Genomic DNA, 21271 nt, shown 5'->3' with positions numbered 1-21271 from the left:
GAATTTATTTATGCATATGTTTTGAAAATAAAAAGCTGCAATAAAAAGGGGGAAAAAAAGAAAAAATAAACTAAAAAAGAAAAAGAAAGAAACAATCAGTTTGAGGATATTGGCAAACTAGAGTATATCCTAAGAGGGGCAATCAGTGCAGATGCATTGATAGGAATGGGAAGCTGTGGCATACATTCATTTAAAGGAACTGGGGGTGTTTAGCCTAGAAAAGAGACTTAAAGATGTTTGTTGTCTTAATATATTTGAAGGCCTTTCCGTACTTGGCCCAAGAGAGCAGACCTAGAGGCAACAAATGGAAATTTCAAAGATAATGATTTAGTGTTAATAGGAGGCAAAATATTCTAATAATTAGAACTTTCAAAAAGTGAAATAGGCTGTTTTGGAAGGCAATGAGCTAGCTCCCTATCACTGGAGGTTTTACTGCAATGGTTGGATAACTGGCTATTTATTAAGATCATTATAGAAAAGATTCTTATTTAGATAAGAGCTAGTCTAGATGTCTCTGGGGTTTGTTCCAGGTTAAGATTTAGTGAATTTTTGTGAATTTTAAATAAGAGAAAGATAAGTATTCTGCATGTTCCCTTAACCAGGTCTATGAATCTTGCTCCATGTGAATTAACAAAGATAAGAAAGCTAACTCTACATTCATTGGGATGTCTCAGGTTTCTCAGTTCTCATCCCAATCAAGCCTTTAACCTTTCTCACCCTCATGATTAATTTTTCAAATGTTCTCTCCCTTTCTCTTTCATTACATTGATGAATTAAGCAAAATTTCTGTATGTGGGGAAACTTCAGAGTCTGTAAGGTCCCTTGCTACCCTGTTACCCAACACTCAAAGAAGGGCAAAATACATGCATGTGAATCTACCCATCAGCCACTGGACAAAGGTATAAATGTCCTTTGGCACAAATCAGGCTATGATACAAGAAAAAATATGGCTTTATAATGTAATCATGAAAGTGTATCCGGGCTTTCTGGAAAGGCAAGCATCCTATTCCTTTAACCACTTTTTTATCTAGGACCACACAAAGTAAATAGTCATGCTATTGCATCATGCCAGCAAAGGGAGACCAGTTCCCTGAAGCAGATATTGGGTAATGAGTCTTATCGAGCCCCTGGAGATTGAATGTCTCCTAACGTCCAGATGTAGGTGAAGCTAGGAGATACATAATATAGAATGTCAGAGCTGGGAAAGACCTTAGAATGTAGAATGTTAGAGATGCAAATGACCTTAGAATATAGAACATAGAATATCAGAATTGGAAAGAGACTTTTTGAGATGGAAGTACTTTAGAACATAGAACATGGAGTGTTAAAGCTGGGAGGGACTTTAGGTCATTGAATGTTAGAATTGGAAGGATCCTGGTAAATTATCAGATGCCCAACCCTCTTATTTTAGAGATGTGTCCAGAAAGAGGAAAGGAAAACTAATTTCATTGTATATAGTGCTTTACAGTTTTTTTTAAAAAGTGCTTCCCCAACTTTGATCATATTTGGTCATCACAAAATTCTCATGAAAGAGCCAGGGAAGAAATTCTTTTCTCTTGTTTTAGAGACATATCCAGAAAGGGGGAAGGGAAAATGATTTCATTATAAACAGTGCTTTACATTTTTTAAAAAGTACTTTTCCAATTTTGATCCCATTTGGTCATCATAAAACTCTCATGAAGGAGGCAGGGAAGAAATTCTATTTTCCATCTGAAAGACAAGGAAACTGAGGCCCTAGCAAATAACATCACAGAATATCACAATTGTGTCATAAGATTTGAAGCTAGAATTTACTTTAGAGTCATAACTTTAGAGCAGAGAGGGGGAAACAGGCAGCTGGCAGAGCACTGAAACTTGGGAATCAGGAGGTTTGGGCTCTAGATTCAGCTCTGCAATTATCTAATCTGAGGCAATAATTTCTCTCCTGCAGGCCTCCATCCCCTCCATAAACTGCGGGGTCAGACTAGGCTCTGAGGCCCTTCCCACCTCTTAACATTCTAGGATTTCACACAGCAGAAAAAGTTAGGTGCTGATTAAGTTAGGCAGTGGGCCTGAGTGAGGAGGGCGAGGCTGGGAAGGAGTGAAGTCAGCCTGAGTTAGTGACAAGGCCTCCTCAGTCAGAGGACTGAACCTGGTTTCAGGCACAGTTTCTTCCTCTCTTGGATGGACTCTCCTTCTTCCCAGTGTCCCTGACACTGCTGATCTAGGCGAGAAGCCAATCCCCAGTCCCCTGCCTACTCCCACTCCACCAAGGTTGGTTTAGAACCGAACCTGGGACAGAAGGCAAAGTGTGTCAGCCTAGCTTGGGACCTTTCAGTGGGCAGCTCATTTCCAGCCCACACCACCCCTCTCTGCTCAGCCCTTTGAAAAAGGAAGAATTCACAACTGTTGCTCCTACACCTAAAGAGACAGAAAAGTAGATTTTTCCTATTTCCATCCCTAAAGGTTTCTTAAACCCTGAATGTCATACAGCCAGATGACAATCATGATGGAAGGCATTGGCACCTTGAGACTTGAAGTAAAAAAAAAAAAATGAAATGGGGGACTTGTAGAAACGGGAAATTTTGGGTGTAGAATAGCATTTACTGGTGTTCTAGCCCAGAGGAGCAGCCAGAAAACTATATTTGCAAATATAGTCAATATAAAATTCAAGATAATCAATAAAAAGAAAATGTTTGTGATAGAACTGGACCTGGAACTTCCATTTTCCCCTTTGCACAGCACTCTCTCTTTCCTCTGCTATGAGGTCTCCATTAAGGTGTAATTTTAAGTAGTGTACTGCCACAAAAAGTGCGTGGGCCTTCCTGCTATCCCTCACATCCCTCCCCTGGGATCACCAACTTCTGATAGGAATATCCTTTGACATCAAGTCACTTTGATTTGACTGACAAAAAGCGTCTAAGTCCAGGGTCTGACTCATGGACAAGGGATGAGAACAGGCAGAAGTAATAATGGAGAAGGCGTAATTGTTTGGTTGAAGTGAAGCTTCTTTATTTATTTATTTTAAAATCTTCCCAACTTTCCCTCCTGAGGAAAGCTCCCCCCGCTAAAATTATGGGCACTTTCTATTTAAAGGAACTGTGCCACACTGGGCATCCTGTGCCCACTCTCCCTAGCCCCGCCCTGGTGGCCCCATACCAAAAATAAACATGAACTAACAGGAGTGATGCAGGCTTTCTCCGTGTCTTGTCAGGAAGCCAGGGGCCTGAGAGGAAGCAGCTGGCAAGAACTTTGTAGAGAGGCATTTTAGTGCACACTTAGAGAGGCACCGAGCCATACTTTCTCTCTTTCACAACTCTCCCCAGGACTGACCCCATGTAGACCAATATAGGAGGTCAGAGTCCCATTCAGGAGAAATATACTGTAAGACACAGCACAGTAGGAGGCCATTAAGCCAGGAGTATAGATACCTATTCAAGCTCCTCAAATGATTTACTGTGATCTAAGGCAAATCCCTTCTTCTCTCTGGCTCTTGGTTTCCTAATCTGCAGAATGAGAGGTTTGGTTTAGCCCTACATGATCCCTACATGAAAGGGATTTAGAGTCCCTTCCATCTTTTATTTTTAAAAAATCACATTTGCAATGTTCCTTAAGATTTCAAAATCACTTTTCATACAACTCTGTGAGGTTAGTAGTACAGGTAGTTTTATGCCTATTTATAGAAGAGGAAATTGAGGTTCAGAAAAGTGAAGTAAGAAATCCTTAGATGTGAAAATAGGAAAAATCCACTTTACCTTCTCTTTAATCTCAGGAGGAACAGTTCTAAATTCTTCTCTTTTCAAAGAGTTAAGTGTAGAGGGTGGTATGGCATGAAAATTAACTGCCCACAGAGAGGTCTCAAGCTATGTTGACACATTCTGCTCTCTGTCTAGTTTTCCCATGCTTCTCTGTATTCCTCATATTCCTCATTTTTACACTGAAGAAATATTCCATTTTATTCATGCTCTACAATTTGTTTGACTGTTCCTCAATCAACAAGCATCTAATCTAGCTGGACTCTGTACTTCTGGTACAATTAATAGCATGTGGGCATTCTCCTGAAGGTCACTGGGTCACTTAGGCCAAAAGCTTGTCCAAGATGAGGACTTCCCTTCATTATTTTCCCTTGTGCTTCCCAGGACTGAGTACACAATTCTCAAGTGGGAATTGAACTCAATCTTTGTCTAGACATCTGTCCTAGGGTCTTTTCTTTCTCTATTTCACTTGATGATCTCCTCAGCTCCCATGGATTCAATTTTATCTTTATATCAATCATTTTCAGGTCTACTTATCCAGCCCTTACCTCTCCATTTGACCTTCAGTCAATCTCACATCTCCACTAATATTGCAGAAAATACCATTTGGATACCTGGTAGACATCTTAAATTCAACATGTGCCAAATTGAACTCATTATCTTCCCTCTAAACCCTCCATTCTTCCAAATGTCATTAGTACTATGGAGGGTACCACCATCCTCCCAGTCTCATAGGTGTGCAATCTAGATATCATCCATCTTCACTCTCCTACCACCACCACCACCATCACCACCCCTTCTACTCCATCCTCCATTCAACTGCCAAAGTGTCTTCATGTCTACCCCCTAGTTGATAACTTCCAGTGGCTCCAGAATCACCTCCACAAATAAATATAAAACCCTCTATTTGGTATCCAAAGCCTCTCATAACCTAGGACCCCACTTTCCATCACCTTTCCAGTTTTCTTAACTTTTTCCTTTCCATGTAATCTTGGATCTAGTCTCACTGGGTTCCTTGCTGTTCTTCAAACAAGATACTCCATCTCTTAACTCCGTGTGAATGCTTTCCTTCCTCATCTCGACCGCTTGGTTTTCAAGTCCAAGCTAAAAACTGGCCTTCTATGGAAGTCTTTCACAATTTCCCTTTAATTCTAGTGTCTTCTCTCTGTAGATAGTATGTTTGTAAATAGCTGTTTGCATGTTGTCATTGCATGTCTCAAGAAGTCAACTTCTTGAGAATAGGAAAAAAAAATTTTTTCTCTTATATCTCTAGTGATTAGCCTAGTAGTAGTAGCTGGCATAAAATATGTGCTTATTGAATGTTTATTGACTGACTGACTGATTGAGTCACTTGGGGAAGGTATATTCTACCTCTTGACATGAGTCTCCTCAGTTAAACAAGGAGATTGGACTCGATCAAGGACTCTCAAAATATATTCTCATACCAATACAAGACATTTTAACTTCATGAAGTAAATATCTATAGATATAACACATATAAACAAATGCTCTTTGGGGAGGGTTCCAGGGGTGTCATGAGTTTTGAACAAAATAATGGATATAAAACATTTTGCAATTCATAATAAAAACAGTATATAAATGCCAATTATCACCATCATCATCTCATAGTCACTAGGCCTTCAGTTTAGTGAAAACATCATTCTCTGAGCCTTCTTCAGCACCCCTGGTATCAGGCTCTCCTGGGTGGGGGGAATGTATGCATATACAATTTTAAGTTCAATCTGTATTAATAATAGTTGCTTGTGGCTAATCAACAAAATAATAAATTTCTGAAGTGTAAATGATCACACTGAAAACTTAAGGTTTGGCTATCAATACTCCTTTGGGATCCTCATTTGTTTTTAGGAGTAAAAAGGAGTCTTGAAATAAAAAAATTTAAGAACCTTTGGACTACATAATCTCGGAGATCCCTTCCTGCCCTCATAATCTATGTCCTGTGTTCTAAGGTCCCTTCCAGCACTGATATTCAGATGTTTGTCTTTTGGGGTAGTGAAGATTTTCCAGGCTCCTAAAAGCCCCTGTTTTTACATCGTGCTTCCAAAGGGAGAGGTAGCTCTTATCTCCTAACAACAACATAATAATAATAACTAGCATTTATCTAAAGCTCTAAGTTTTACGTAGAATTTTACATCCATTATCTCATTTGATCCTCCCAAAAACACTCTAAGGAAGGTAGGACAAGGATTTGCAAACCCCAAATCTTTATAGGAAATGTGAATTCATATTAGCTGAAGTCAAATTCATCTGCAGTGTAAGAATGAACAGATCAGTTCAGGGCCTTTCCTGGATTTGGCTGAAAGGGTAAAGGGAGGAAGAGAGAGCTTAGTAGAATAGGGGAGGAGACTTCCACCTGGCAGGAGACAAATTTTAAGTCATAAGGGTGGGGATGGGAAGTGATGAGGAAAGGGGAAAGGGAAGAGGAGGCAAAAGTTGAAAAGGGCCATGAGAGAGAGAGAGAGTAGGAAGCAATCCTTTGGAAGATGGGCAGGAAAGCAAGGGACAGATTTATTAGGGAAAAATCAGAGTCACGTGGAGGGCAATCTCAGCTTGACTTTGTGTGACGCTGCTCGGGCCTACTGGGGATAGAGAAGGTTCAGCCTCTTCCTTTTCCATTCGCCAGAGCCATGACTAGTAGTGGAGCCTGGAAGAGAGCCAGTTGTGAGGACTGGGAGAAACAAAGCAAGGATGTGTGGGGGTGGCACACAGACTACAAGATTCAAGACAAGGAGGGGCCTAGAAACAGGAAGCACGACTGCTTGCCCAAAGCATAGGTTGGCAAGTAGAGGGTAATGGCCCACTTTGTTCAGGCAGTCTAGAGTTATATAATTATAACACCTCTTTCTGTGCCGCTTCAAGGCAGCGGTTCTCCAACTGCTCAAAAATAATTGTAAAGCCCTTAGCACATTCATGTCCAACTCTTTGTGACCCCATTTGGGCTTCTTTGTCAAAGATAGTGGAGTGGTTTGTCATTCCCTTCTCCAACTCATTTTACAGATGAGGAAAATGAGGCAAACAGGGTTAAGTCACATTGTTCAGGGTCACCAAGCTAATAAGTGTTTGAGGGCACATTTGAAATCAGAAAAGTGAGTTTTCCTGACTCCAGGCCTAGTGCTCTAGCCACTGCACTTAGTGACCCCACAAGTACAATTAGAATAGCACTTGGCATAGAGTAAGCATTTAGATCACTATTTATTAAGTACTTAAGTGCAAGACATATGCTAAGTGCTGGGGATACAGAAGTAAAAGACAATTCCTGCCCTCCAGAAGTTTTCAACTGGTAAACACCTTTCAAACAAGATATACAAAGCTAGCTATATACAGGATAAATAGGAAATAATTAACAAGGTAAAGAAATTAGAATTGGAAGAGGCTGGAGAGGGCTTACTGTAGAAAGTGGGATTTTAGTTGGGATTTAAAGGAAGGCAGGACGTCAATATTCAGAATGGAGGAAGGAGGAGTTCCAATGGGGACAGTCAGAAAGAATGCCTGAGCAAAGAAAGGAGTGTTATTCATGGAACAACCAGGAGTAATAATAACATCTAATGTTTATATAGCACCAACTATATCTAATATAGAACTATTTATATCTGTGTCTAATCTATCTCTATGGACAGGTAATTGGCACAGTCCCTAGAACACGAGGCCTGGAGTCAGGAAGAATTGTCTTCCTGAGTTCAAATCCACACTAACACTTAGGAAAAAACTTAGAAAGTTTTCTAAATTTGTCTTGAAGAGTTTCTTAGAACACTTATAGGGACTTATCTGAGATCACACAACTAGTTTGTGTCAGAGGCAGGACAAGAATACGTTTCTTCTGACCCAAGGCTAACCCTCTTTCTATTTCATCATACTTTCTCTCTTTCTATTTATATAGATGATATTAGGATTTTTGTGTTGAAGAGGAGGAAACTGAAACTCAGGCAGAGTTTCTTGTTCCTGTATACCAGCTTGTAATAATCAGAGCCAGGACATGAACCTGAGGCTTCTGACTTCATAACTAGTGATATTTCTATTAAAAATAAAAATAATAGTTGTGCCAAGCACTGTACTGAGTGCCTTACAATCATCATTTTATTTAATCCTCACTCTTCTGTGGATTGTTAGAGATCAGTGGAAGAACTTTAACCACCTAAACTAATCCTCTTATTTTGCAAACAGAGAAACTAGGGCCCAGAGAAAGGGAATGATTTGCTCAGGATCATATGGCCAGTTACAGGAATAGCCAGAACTGAACCTTCAACCTCAGTTAGTTCAGGTTTAGAAAGGAAGGAAGGAAGAAGAAAAGAGAAAGAAAGAAAAAAAAAAGAAAGAAAAAGAAAAGAAAGAAAGAAAGAGAGGAAGGGAGGGAGGAACGAAGGAAGGAAGGAAGAAAAAAGAAAGGAAGGAAGGAAGGAAAGAAGGGAGGAAGGGAGAAAGAAAGGGAGGAAGGGAAGAGAAAAAAGGGAAGGAGGAAGGAAGGGTATTGTAGCTTTTTTTTTTTTTTTTTTTTTTTTTTTTACTCTTTGTGGCTTTGCCTTCCTAATCATTTATTGAAAATTGCTGTGGGCCAGGATTAACCCACATTATCCTATAACACCAGCAGGGATTGTTATGAGCAAAAAAGTCAGAAGCAGCTCTGGGGAGATTTGACTTAACCTTGCCCCTGGTGGATTGATCTGGGAGTACTAAAGGAGTACCTTTTGGAACAGAGCTCCAAACTCAGCCGATACAACTAAGCAAAACAAAACAAAACTTTAATCCTAATTGGTTTTTCTTTTTTTGCTTGTGGTTTTTAACTTTTGAAAATTGCTTTATAAGAACCTTGGAGGGGCAGTTAGGTGGAGCAATGGATAGAGCACCAGTCCTGAAGTCAGGAGAACCTGAGTTTAAATCTGGTCTCAGACATTTAACACTTCCCAGCTGTGTAACCTTGGGCAAGTCACTTAATCCCAATTGCCTCAGCAAAAAAAAAGAAAAAGAAAAAAAGAACCTTGGAAATTGTCTTTACTTGAGGATATTTGAATATTTTTTAATCAAAAGGATTGATTATTAGAATCCTCAGCTTCTGAATAATCTTTGGTACTAGAGATTGACCCATGACCGGACAAATTTGGAGCTCTTTTTAGGTCTTTGCTGAAATATATACATATATGAGAATAGGGATCTTCTACAAAGGGTCACACAAGCATTTTAACTGGGAATCCATAAATTCATTTCCCAATGGAGTTCTCCCTTATAACTGAGAGAAGCAGCTGGGCATGCAGGACCATTTGCCATGTCTGACAGTATATGTGATATTCTGTATCCATAGCCTACTACCTCTCTGTTGAAAGAAGGGAAGTAGGTTTCATCTTCAGTCCTCTGGAATTAAGATTGTTCATTATCTTGATCTGAATTCTTATGTCTTTAATGTTCTTTTTCTTCACACAGTCATTGTGTATATTAGTGTGTTAGTTGTGCTTTCTTTATTCCATTATTCTAGTTTTTATTTACTCAAATAATACTCTATTTGTTCTTTATTCTTTAGTTTCTACAAGTGTTGTCCACCATTCCATGCAGGAACTCCTATCAGGTCACAGTTATCCTTGACCCCCCGGGGGGAGACAGCTAACGTGGTACCCTGGCTGATGGCCACATAGCCTTGCCTCGGAGGATCTGTGGAAGATGGAGGAGCAGGCACAGGGAGCAGTAATTCACCAGAGGCTTTTTGCTTTGCAGGGCCCTATCCCAGTGAAGCTGCAGGCACCAAGGCCAAATTCCCCCTCTCTGACTTTGTCCAGGAGGGCGTCTGGGCAGCCACTGTGATTGGCCAAGAAAACAATGTGCTGTACCTGACAATCTCCTCTCCACCCCATGCTCCCATTGGTTACTACAAACTCTTGATAGAGACCCTCACAGGATCCTATAATAATATATTCTCCATCACTGGCTTTATACTCCTCTTCAATCCCTGGTGCCAAGGTAAGAATGACAACAACAATAGTAGTAAAAAAATAACCACTCACATTTCTGTAGTTCTTTCAGGATTACAAAGTGCTTTTTCCACAACTGCTTGAAGAGGTATGTAATACAAGTCTTACTGTTATCCCCATTTTATAGCTGAAGGAACTGGGACTCATTTGTTAATACAAATATTAGTAGAGCTAGGATTAAAACCCAGCTCTCCTGATTCCAAAATCCAATACTTTTCCCAAAATAACAGAAGGCTTCTCCAAATGGGATTTGGTCCATGTAGGGAGGACTTGGGCAAAGGTACCTCTCTCTGCACCTCGGGTTTGGAGGAAGGGTGGGGAGAGGTCCATTAAAGATCTGTTGACAGTTTCCACGGTCATATATTACTAATAATAGATGCCTTCTGAGAATTCAGTGCTTTATTTGTCCCTGAGAATTTTCTCATCTATTTATTTATGGGTTCTGCTCACAAAGCTCTGGGAGATTAGTAGATTTAAGGGTTATTATTAATATTTTGTAGATTGGGAAATTGAAGCTCAGAAGAAGGAAAGGTCACTCATTGAGTTTCAGAGAGAGAACCCAGATATGTTGACTCCTAGACCAAGGTTCTCATCTTCTCTATAGGGGAGATGAGGAGTAAAAAGTTAAGTCCTAAAACATTGATTCAAACTCTGAAAATAGCACTCTTCTGCTGCACTACTCTCATTCTTCCCTTGTTTGTACCCCCAAGTCCCACAGATAATCTTAAACATAGTGCCTATGCTGATGGCAGGGGTATTCAAAATGTTAGGATACTATGATGAGTAACAAGTAAAAATAACATCAATAATAGCATGGACTATAACCATACTATTCTATACTTAGAAATCACAGAATTTTAGAGCCCAAGAAACTTTTGTGGGTGTCCAGAGCCTCCATTTTACAGATGAAGGCTAAACCACTAAAGTTACTTTCCCAAGAACTCACAACTAACATCAGACTTTTGCCCCCTTCTCATCTATTGAACTGATTCCAGAGCATCTAGCTGTTTATTCCTCTCTGAATGTTCCTCCCTAACCATTCTCTAAAAGCAGAGGACATTCTGTCTTCCTGAGCCACAGAAAGGGAAATGCCCTATGAAATAAATCTGATTATTCCTTTATTACAGAGGAAGAAACTGAGCCTGGGAGCTATTAATTTACATGCTCAGAATAGCACAGCTTTTAAGTGACGAGACCAGGATTAGAACCCAAGTCCAACACAATTTTTACTATCTCACACTACCTCCTCTAAAGTGTTATGTGTCATATCTATAAGGATTTTTTTCTTTGTTTATTTTACCAAAGCTGAATTCATTGTATGTAAGGAACTCCCCTAAAACAACTTAGTACCTGTCAGCAGGTAGAATGCCCTAACTCCAACTCTTCAGTATTATTATCAAGCTCTCTTTTCAGAGTTAACAGTGATATTCCTTAGATGTCAGCCACTATCAAAGTTAAACTATGCAGTCTTAGGCCAAATGTAACTGTTTGCTTTCTTATTCAGAGGATTCAGTGTATGTGGAGCACGATGACTTTCGGAAGGAATATGTCCTGAATCAGCATGGTATCATCTTTCAGGGGTCCTATAAATATGTCAACAAGATCCCATGGAACTTTGGGCAGGTATGTATCTCCTCAAACGGGCCTCCCTTCCCCATCCCTAGTTTCCAGGAACCAGATGGTGCCCCTGACCTGCTTCAATCAATTAAGTCACCACCAAGAACCAAAAGATGATCAGCCCTCAATCAGTTATATTACCGAGGAGGTAGAGATGGCTCCAGCATGGGCCCTACCCCCTTGGAAGCCTTCAGTCTAGCAAACTCACACACATGCCATAACCTCAAGATAATTGTGCCCTCCACCAGGAGAAGGCTAGTGTGGGCTGAGATAGTCAGAAGGCATTCTAGAGAAATTGCCCAAAAAGAATGGGGAAAAAGAAAAAGAATGGGGGAAAAAAGAGAAGAGAAAGGTGAAAAGGAAGACCTGTGCCTGTCAAGTATTTCCATAAAATCTCACCCTTCTATGGTTCTTTCAGACCTCTCAATTGATCTCCCCCAAACAGCTCAGTACAGTAGCTGGTAGAATTATTGTTATCCCCATTTCACCTGTAAGAAAAGTGAGAGCCAGAGAGGTAAACCATTTTTGTGGCAAAAAAAAAAAAAAAATCACAAGAGACTTGACCCAAATGAAACAGATAATAAATGTTAAAGGCAGGATTTTAAAACACGCCTATTGCCTTCAGGATTTCATCAGTTTGGCTATTTCCTCACAATCCCTCTATACTTTCAGAAATATTTTAATGGGTTTCCATTGCCCCAGATCCTTCTCCATTGATGATTACCCTCCTGGGCACACTTTGCTATGCTGGTTTCCAGGGAATAGGCACAGAAAAATTACTAGGAAAGTCTTTTTGGCACAATAGCACCTATGTATGTTTGTGTCCTGCTGGCAAGGCCTGCCAGGACTGAGGCCCACTGCCAAAACAAGATATCTTTAGTGAAGAACTTTATACACAATGAGTAGTTAATAAATGGTAAATGAATGAAATGTATGCATTTCAGGATGGACTAAATGGTGTCTGAGGTCTTCCAGATTCAGGATGTTATAATTCAGTAGATAAGAAAGGATGTTGTTAATCTCCATTTTTTCAATAAGGAAGCTGAGAAGTCAAACTGAGAAAGTCAAAGTGAGCCTCCCAGGGACACTAAGTGAGTCCAGCTATGAGTTGTTCCTTTAATGGTAGGGATAGGCTTGAATGGAGACATCCACATCTCACATAAGTGAGCTTATGAAGAGGCCATTGGACATTTACATGGTATCAATCTGATTTTTTTTTAAAGCTTTTTCAGAGGTAGAGTAGGTTGGGGCGAAGGTGGGTCACAGCAATGCTTGTGATTAATTCTGATTCCTAGAAGTATCACCCAAGACTCAGAAAGCCCATCCTTTGGTCCTCCACTTCTCTAGAGTCAGGGGTTAGCCAAACTTTTAATAATGGTTCAGAGTTGGCAAAGTGCTTTTCTCAAAAGCCTGAGAAAGCAAAAGGTAGTACTAAAGTATTAATATCATTACAAAGTAGTAAACTGAGACTTAAAGAAAAATAGCTTGTCCAAAACAATCATCCAGGAAGTGGTAGAATTAATATCCAAACTCAGATTCCCTGCTATGCTCCAGTGATTGTTTCTCTATTTATCTAAGGACCTATACAGTTTTTGCCCTTTCTTAGTTAAAAATCACATTTCATCCTCTGGCCCTGAGAAGCCAGCAGAGTTTACATTTTTAATCTCTGTTTTGATAATAAGGAATACAAAGCCCAGATAGGGGAGAAGCAGAGCCAGGACTCAAACACAAATCTCCTGACTCCAGTCAACAGCTGAAATATATTCTCCCTTATGTGGTGCTAAAAAGAAGGAAGAAAAGGGACTTTTAAGGAATTGCAGAAATCATGTGTCTTAGTGAAGGCTTGTGTGACCTTTTGTGAGTTATTTAACCCCTCTGGGCCTTAAGAAACCCTTGGGATCTGGGCAATCAACGGCTGTAAACAAGCGAGCTACTTCTACAAAAAGGCAAGAAAGAGTTCATGTAGCTGAGTGCTCTGGATGGAATGAAGAAGAGAAGCTCCGTAATCATAACTTAATCATCCTGCCAGGGGAGATAGGGAAGGTTCCCAGGCAGATAGAAAACCATCAGAATTCTTTAGACTTACCAGGCAGGCATTACAGATGCTGTTAGGTTGGAGACAATGCCATTCTTCTGCCATTCTACCCCCTTCCCCATAGGATGATCAGGTTACTAACCCACTATGGGGTTTTGTTTTGTTTGGGCTTGGTTTTTTAGTAATGGAGACAGTCTCCAGTGAGCCATCTCAACAACTTTTACTTAGTATCCTTCCACCCCAACCCACGCCGTAACTATGGCCAAGGAAAACCCATGAAGGGGAAGAAGAGGACAAAACTCTGAGGTCAAGGTCAGGACTCAGTGTATATCTAGGGTCAAAGCTCAGTCTCTGGTTGGCATTAGAGTTTAATCCACGGTCAGAGCCGTAGGCTGATGGCATTAGGGAAACAATAGCTGTTAATTCCTCATATTCATGCACACTTTTAAAGTATGACTTTCTTTTCCTTTTCTGACAGCAGTCAGAGATTAACTCTCTACTTAAAAGTTCCTTAAAGACTTCCACTGAGAAGAATCCCTTAATCTACCTGCAATGAAGTATATTTGGGTCAAAGTAACTTTTTTATTGGATGATTGAGACCCACAGATCTATCAGGGCAACAAATAGCATCACATAAAATAAACAAACACACTACAGCAAGACCCCCAGCTCTCAAGTTGTCAGCACTGGCAGATATCTCAGGATTCTCCACTACCTCCCCTCTATGGTTCTTCCCTTTTTTCTTCTCTTTCCCTCTTCTTGACCCTCCTACTCAGAACCATTTCTCTATCCATACACCAGTAGCTTATTTCCCAGCTATCATCTTTCCCCTTTCATCAAAACCGCTGAATTTTGTTCAGTTGTTATACCCCTAAAATCTTTACTTCCCCAGGTACTATTGTCCAGAAGGGGGAAGAAGGGGAAATGGAGTGATAATTCAGGAACCAGTAGTGTCTAGGTTATAATGGAAGACTGAAAAATAAGTCAATTTCCTTCTGGACTTCTCCTTTGATCCATTTAATTATTCTGAAGTTGGGTGTGAGAAGGCTTGGTAAAGATCATTGTAAGTTAGAGATAAGGAAACCAAAGCCCAGCAGGTGAAACTCTTGGGCCTGAGGCCAGGAGCTGGCTGACTGTTAGCTGAGGATGGACTCTGGTCTCTTAATTCCCATGTCAAGGCTTTTCTCAGTGCCCCAGTGTGTCAACAAAAAAAACAACCAACTGGGGAGAAAAGTCATTAATCTCCTACCTGCAACAATTCATTCATTCATTCATTTATAAGAACATTTATCAAGAAGCAACTATGTGTAGACACCTGTGCTCGGTACTAAGACAAAATAAGTTTTTTGACTTATCTACAAAATAAGACAAAACAGTTTCAAGAAGACACAGTCAGTGCCTTTGGAAACTTAGTCTAGTAGAGAATATGAAATATTATAGATTTCAAAAGTACATAATAGCAATACAAACCCACATAGAATTTTATTCACAAATTATTGGATTAGTTTTTGTTTGTTTATTTGTTTGTCTTAAGATGAGAAGATGCAGAATCCTTGAAGGAGAGATGTAACATGACTGGAGGCATAGGATACTATTGTCTTTGTGTTCCAAATAGTGCTATGCGATCTCTTGTCCTGGCTCTGCTCTTCTTAGGTCTGAGAATTAAGCTGTAGAGTTTAAAAACTAATGATATGAACTAGAAAAGTCAGTTTTACTCCTAGAAAAGCTGAGGGACAGGGTAGAGTGTTAGACTTGAACGGGTTCTATGCTATAGAACACAAAATGTCAGCTGGAAGAGTCTTTTGAACACAGAACATAGACTGTGAGAGCTGTAAGGGGCATGGGAAGCATGGAATATAGAATTGGAGGGCTGGAGGGGATGTTCATTTGTGGCAATTTCATTGGATGGTGGGATCTCCCTGTGCTAAAACTCCCTGCAGTCATTCAGATCACATATATCTTGCATCTAAAGGTCTTTGGAGAATTGCCAGGAAGGGGCTGAGAAATGGGTCAAGAGTATCACAGATAGGATTTAAATTCAGGTCTTCCTGATTTCAAGTCAATTTCCTCCTAGACTTCCCTTTGATCCATTCGTATTGGGATATATTTATCCCAATATACCTTTCACCCAGTAGGCACCTCATTAAGAATGTTTACTGGATTGGCCTGAATGTTGGAGACTCACCTGGAGCATCAGAGACAGGATGGAGCAAGTCCTAGGCTGATGAAGAAATTACTGAGCCACCAAGGACAGGATCTATCCTTCATAAACAGTGTATAGAACAGAAATGGGGAGGCTGACAGCGATCCTGTCCCTAGAACTCAGAGCATGCATTAGGGCTTCCTTTGCTCTTCTCCTGTGTGATACTGCTGCTGGAGCATCTGGGGAGTCCTAACTGGGATCACAGCAAAAAATAAGAGATCCCCTTAAAGCTTTAGGATTTCCAAGGGCTTTTGTCACCCCTGCACCAAAAAATAGGGAGTGCAAGTCACTTATTAACCCCCGGACCAGAGCCTCTCCTAGGGAAGCCAAGGTTCTTATCCTAGCTTTACCATTTAGACATCTTGAGAAAGTACTCTGTCCTCTGTGAGCATTAATTTTAAAAAAATTAGGGTTAGACTGAATGACACCCCCATACCTCTCCAAAGTCCTTTCCAATTCTAGATCCTGTTGTATTGTCTCTCTGAGCCTCAGTTTCCCCAACTGTAAAATGAAGGGGTGAGACCATAGATTTCTTATAACTCTGACATCCTAGAATTTTTTTGCCATTCTCAGGCCTTGTAGACATCAAGGCTGGCCAATGGTGGCGGCTCTCTTACAACCAAGGAGGCACATTGGCTGGTGAGGGACTGCAGTGCAGAGGGAGGAGACAAGCACTCCAGAGTGTTCCCTTCATTGGCTTCCTTTTGGGGGAGGAAAGGGGAGAGGAAATAGCTTGAATCACCAGTGGCCACTCTGTGGAGAACCCCTTGACAGCCTGTGGACATTAATATTCATAGGGTGGCAGCAGGAGGTTTATAAATATTTATAAGTTGGTTCTGCTTCTGCTCATTAGATTAAACCATAAAAAATTGCTATAAATCACCATGAAGAAGTTGAGGCCTAACAGTAGCCAGGGGAGGAGAACTGGGGCAGATAAATACCAAAGAATTAGAAGCTTCAGCTGGTTTCTCTCTGACTTTATCTGTTGATAAATCTGTTGTTACTCAGTCATTTTTTAAACTGTCTTACTCCTTGGGACCCATTTGGGGTTTTCTTGGCAAATATACTAGTGTGGTTTGCCATTTCTTCTCCAGTTCATTTTACAAATGAGGAAACTGAGGCAAAGAAAGAGTTAAGTGACTGGTACAGGGTTGCACAGCTAGTAAGTATCTGAGGCCAGTTTTGAGCTCAGGAAGATGAGTCTTCCTGACTTTATGCCCAGCACTTTATCCACTGTTACTACCTACCTAGCTGCTCCCAGGTCAGTACTAGAAGTCAGGAAAGTTGGTTTCTAGTTCCAAATTGGTCACTGTCTTGCTACATAATCTTCTTCTTTCTGAGCCTCAGTTTCCTTATTTCTTAAATAAAAAAGATGGAATAGGAATTTATAAGGTTTTCACAACTTTTTGATACTAAGATCTAGTCTATTTCTTCCAGTGAAGTAGGAGGAACTCCATGAAGGCAGGAACTTGTGTCTTCTGTCTCAGCATGAATCACAGATGCTCTGAGCCCAGTGAGAAGTGAATTCTTGTCTCATATCTCTAGATTTTATAAATAAGAGAGTTGAAGTTCAGAGAAATAAAGTAACCTGTCCAAGTTATAGTTCAGCCATTCCATGACACTACTTGTTAAACACTGGGGAGTAAAAATAGGCAGGATGCAAAAAGACTGCAGAATTTAGTTTTGTTAGCCTGATAAAGCTGAAGCATATGAGATATTTAGAAAGCAATATCAGCCAGTATAAAATTGAAACAACATATACACAGAGAAATTGGGAGAAACTATAAAAAGAATAATATAAAAGATGTCTTTCCAATAAAGCTAGGTCCTGATTAGTAAGACTAATGAATCCTCTGAAGTGGTCACATATATTTGGATTCACACTATTCAAAGTTATAACTATGTAAAATAATTGACTTCAGCCCAGTGAAAAATATAGAATACAAATTTAAATAATGCAACCACTTTAGGAGACTGTTTATTCATATTAGTAATTCATAAGTGAATTCATATTCACTTAGCTGTATTGGAAGGGCTCTTGTGAGGAAGATGTTTCTTAGTCTGGGAAAATAAAATGAGGAACGATTGTTAGAAAGTGTAAAGAGGCAGATTTTGGCTCTGTATAAGTCAAAACTTCCAAATAAAGCTATTTAAAGTGGAATATGCTGCTTTTGTAAGTAGTAGTTCCATCACCAGAGATTTTCCAATAGAATAGGAAACAGTTTGCCACAGGGATGTCATAGAGAGGGTTACTGTTTCATGTATGGGCTGAACTAGATGCCCTCTGAGGCATCTTCCTTCCAACTACAAGTCTATGATTCTAAGCACTTAGTGATATGAAACATCAGCCAAGTATTATGTGCTGTGGGAATTTCGATGATTAGGCCTAGTGATCCAGAAAAGTTTGTCTGCACAGGTGAACCTTGAAGAAATGTGTGCAATTTGGGTCAGCAGAAGAGAAAGATGGGAAAGCATGGAGAAGATAAGAAGGAATATTGTGAAGCTAGAACTTGTGTGTGTGTGTGTGTGTGTGTGTGTGTTCAGGTGGGGTAAAGAATGGAGTCATGGAGAATCACGAAGGATTAAGGCATTCATGCCCCTTATAGCCAGAGCTAAACAATAAATTTCCCTTTCTCTAAAATATTACCAGGGATAAGATATTCTAGATCATTTTGATCTTGCCTCTGCCCAAATTACAAAAGCTGGCCCAATCATAACTATCTTCTGCTCTTCCATTTTCTTTCTTTTTGGCTACAGTTTGAAGATGGCATCATAGACATCTGCATTGAGCTCCTGAATATGAACCCCAAATTTTTTAAGGATCCTAGTCGTGACTGTTCCCGCCGCAGCAGCCCCATCTACATTAGTCGGGTCATCAGTGCCATGGTAAGGGAAAAAGACATCTTAAATAGTTCCCTTATCTACTTGCCCTACAAATTCAAGTTTTGAGATAGAACATCTTCAAGCAAATTCAGTATATCTCAGTTATTCAAACACTTACCCAAATCACATCTAGACCTCTGTACTTGCTCATGTTATAGGTGAGATAGAGGTCCCAGGAGTGTTTTAGAGACCAATTCTGGATTGAATAGAATTAGATAGAACCATTATCCATTTCCTTATTGCTCAAACTGTGAGCCCCTTCTCATAATATATTTTTGCTCATGTTTCTGTACAACTCATTCTCCTTGTACTTTTAATAGTGGTTACTAGGTTCAGTTTTCATTGAGTCTTGTAATAATTGTCCACCATCCAGGTAGAACAGGAATGTAAGAAGAGTAGTCAGAAATGGAAGAGATCCTTTTAATTCTGTGCAATATTGGACAGGTCCTTTCTCTCTGGGCCTCAGTTTCCTATTCTGTAAAATGAAAGGGATGACCAAGATGGCCTCTAAAGTTCCTTCCAACTCTGATATTTTATAATCTTCTAGCTATGACATTTTTTAGAATGCTTCAAGGTTTGCAAAATATTTACATATATGACCTCATCTGATCTTCTTCTGGGGGTAGGTGATATTTTTACTTTCATTTATAGAGGAGGGAACTGAGACTAAGAGAAGTGATAAAGCCAGTAAAAATATAAGCAGGATTCTAGCCAAGTCTTCTAGGTTCCAAGGCCGACATTGTATCTGCTATATCATGCTTTTCTGCAATCTGTACTAAGCTCTCTAGAATTCATTCTAAAATTTGGTGGTTGGAAAATGGCAAGTCCAGTTTATGTTCCTTTTTGGGTCAATGACACCTGGTGCTGTTTTAGGTCAACTGTAATGATGACAAAGGAATCTTATATGGGCGCTGGGATAACTACTACATGGATGGAGTCAGCCCCATGGCCTGGATAGGGAGTGTGGACATCCTGAGGAAGTGGAAGATGAGTGGCTGTCACCCAGTGAAATATGGCCAATGCTGGGTTTTTGCTGCAGTGGCTTGCACAGGTGAGCCCTGATGTGTTTCCATATACAGTGCTCTTCCATAGCACAAGGAAGGTAGGGAAGGCGCTAACTTTGGATTCAAAGAACCCTTTTTTAGTATAAAAGTTTGTCTTTTATTACTCTTCAATTACAGAAAACTGTCTAATATAATATAAAACAATGATACAATTCAAAAATCATTTTATTGAGTGTTTACTATATGTAGAATACCATACTTGGGCAGTGGGCTCAATCTTCATGGAACTTCTAATCTAGTAGGGTGACATGGTGACTATATAGATAACTATAATTCATTCAACAAACATGCATTAAGCATACTGTTTACATGCCACTGTATTTGTACTGGAGGAGATGTAAAGGTTAAATAAGACATGGTTCCTGCCCTTATAGTGTAGTTGGAAGATAGACCAAGACAGAAAACTTTAATACATAACTTTACATAATTTGTGTTTTAGAGGTACAGAAAGAACTTCCTAGTTAAGTGAAGTCTTTGAGAAAAGTCATTATCAATGGTGGAAAGGATAAAAGAAAGGGGAAATTTCCTAAGGAGGTAGCATTTGTACTATACTTTAAATAGTGCAAGAAAATTCAATAGAGAGTGCAATCCATCAGACATAGGGGGCAGTGTGAGCCAAAGATAAGAGAATGCTATTTGTTTTATAGAGAGTGAAACAGCCAGTTTGGCAGAACTATTGGATGAAAAAAGTTATACACAATTAGGCTAGGATGTTAGAAAAGAACTAGTTTATTGAAGGGCTTTGAATGCCAAGCAAAGAAGTTTGGATATAGGCTATATCCATGAGGCAGGGTGAAGATCTGTGCTGTGGAAAAAAATGTTCCCACTGAATTCTGATCACCCCTGCATTTTAGGAACCTCTTTTTTAGGAGGACTTAATCATGCTTTCCCTTTCCATGTTTTGTGTAATATGACATTTCCAGGACATGGCAAGTACCTATCCCAACCTCAGTCTCTTCATCTGTAAAGGGGAGTGATAATTCTTACACATTCTGCTTCACAAGATTCTTGTAAAAAAAAATCTAGAATAATTTAAGTCACCATAGAAAAGTGAACTTTTATCATTCATATTTTTATTGGTTTATCTTCATGGATATTTTAGTACAGGGTAAAGCTGTACTTTTAGAGCTTTGGAGTTGGATTCCAAAGTAGCAACTCTCACTGGGTTATACTTATACATGGTACATTCTTTTTTTTTTTTTTTTAACAGTCAGTCAACAAGCATTTATTTAGTGTCTGCTATGTGCCAGGCACTGGATTAAATCCTGGGGAAATAAAAGAAGGCAGGGGAAACAGTCTCTGTTCTAAGGAAGTCACTGTCTGAAAGACTGCTTATCTGATGAAAAAGAATTCCAATGATTGGCAGTCATTCTACTACAATGGAAGCAGGCTACTTTTTAAGACTGGGTGCACAACCAAGCCCTGGCTTCCTGCTTTCCTGCAATTATTTTCTTTTTAAAATAATTTATTTATTCTGGTTATACATGTATATTCATTTTTTTTCATGACTATAGATGGCTTTAATTTCTTCGTCTGAAAACTATCTGTTCACCATTTATCAGCTGGAGAATGACTCATATTCTTTTTTTTTAATTTTATTTTTTAATTTTATTTAATAATAACTTTATATTGACAGAATCCATGCCAGGGTAAATTTTTTACAACATTATCCCTTGCACTCGCTTCTATTCCGATTTTTCCCCTCTCTCCCTCTACCCCCTCCCCTAGATGGCAAGCAGTCCTATATATGTTAGATATGTTAC

At 39.6% G+C, this 21271-nt stretch overlaps 1 protein-coding gene across 2 annotated transcripts in view; it reads left to right on the top strand.

Moving 5' to 3' along the window:
* The window catches only part of TGM2 (transglutaminase 2), a 60879-nt gene that overhangs the window by 18758 nt on the left and 20850 nt on the right, over nucleotides 1-21271 (top strand). For both annotated transcript variants that reach the window (XM_051979350.1, XM_051979351.1), the window contains 4 exons: nucleotides 9453-9695; nucleotides 11211-11329; nucleotides 18319-18447; nucleotides 19318-19495. In XM_051979350.1, the coding sequence (XP_051835310.1) occupies nucleotides 9453-9695; nucleotides 11211-11329; nucleotides 18319-18447; nucleotides 19318-19495 (669 nt within the window). The remainder of the gene's footprint in view (nucleotides 1-9452; nucleotides 9696-11210; nucleotides 11330-18318; nucleotides 18448-19317; nucleotides 19496-21271) is intronic.

The sequence above is a fragment of the Antechinus flavipes genome, chromosome 2 (genome assembly GCF_016432865.1).
Source record: "Antechinus flavipes isolate AdamAnt ecotype Samford, QLD, Australia chromosome 2, AdamAnt_v2, whole genome shotgun sequence".
NCBI classification, from domain to species: domain Eukaryota; kingdom Metazoa; phylum Chordata; class Mammalia; order Dasyuromorphia; family Dasyuridae; genus Antechinus; species Antechinus flavipes.
This window is presented reverse-complemented; position numbering and strand designations above follow the sequence as displayed.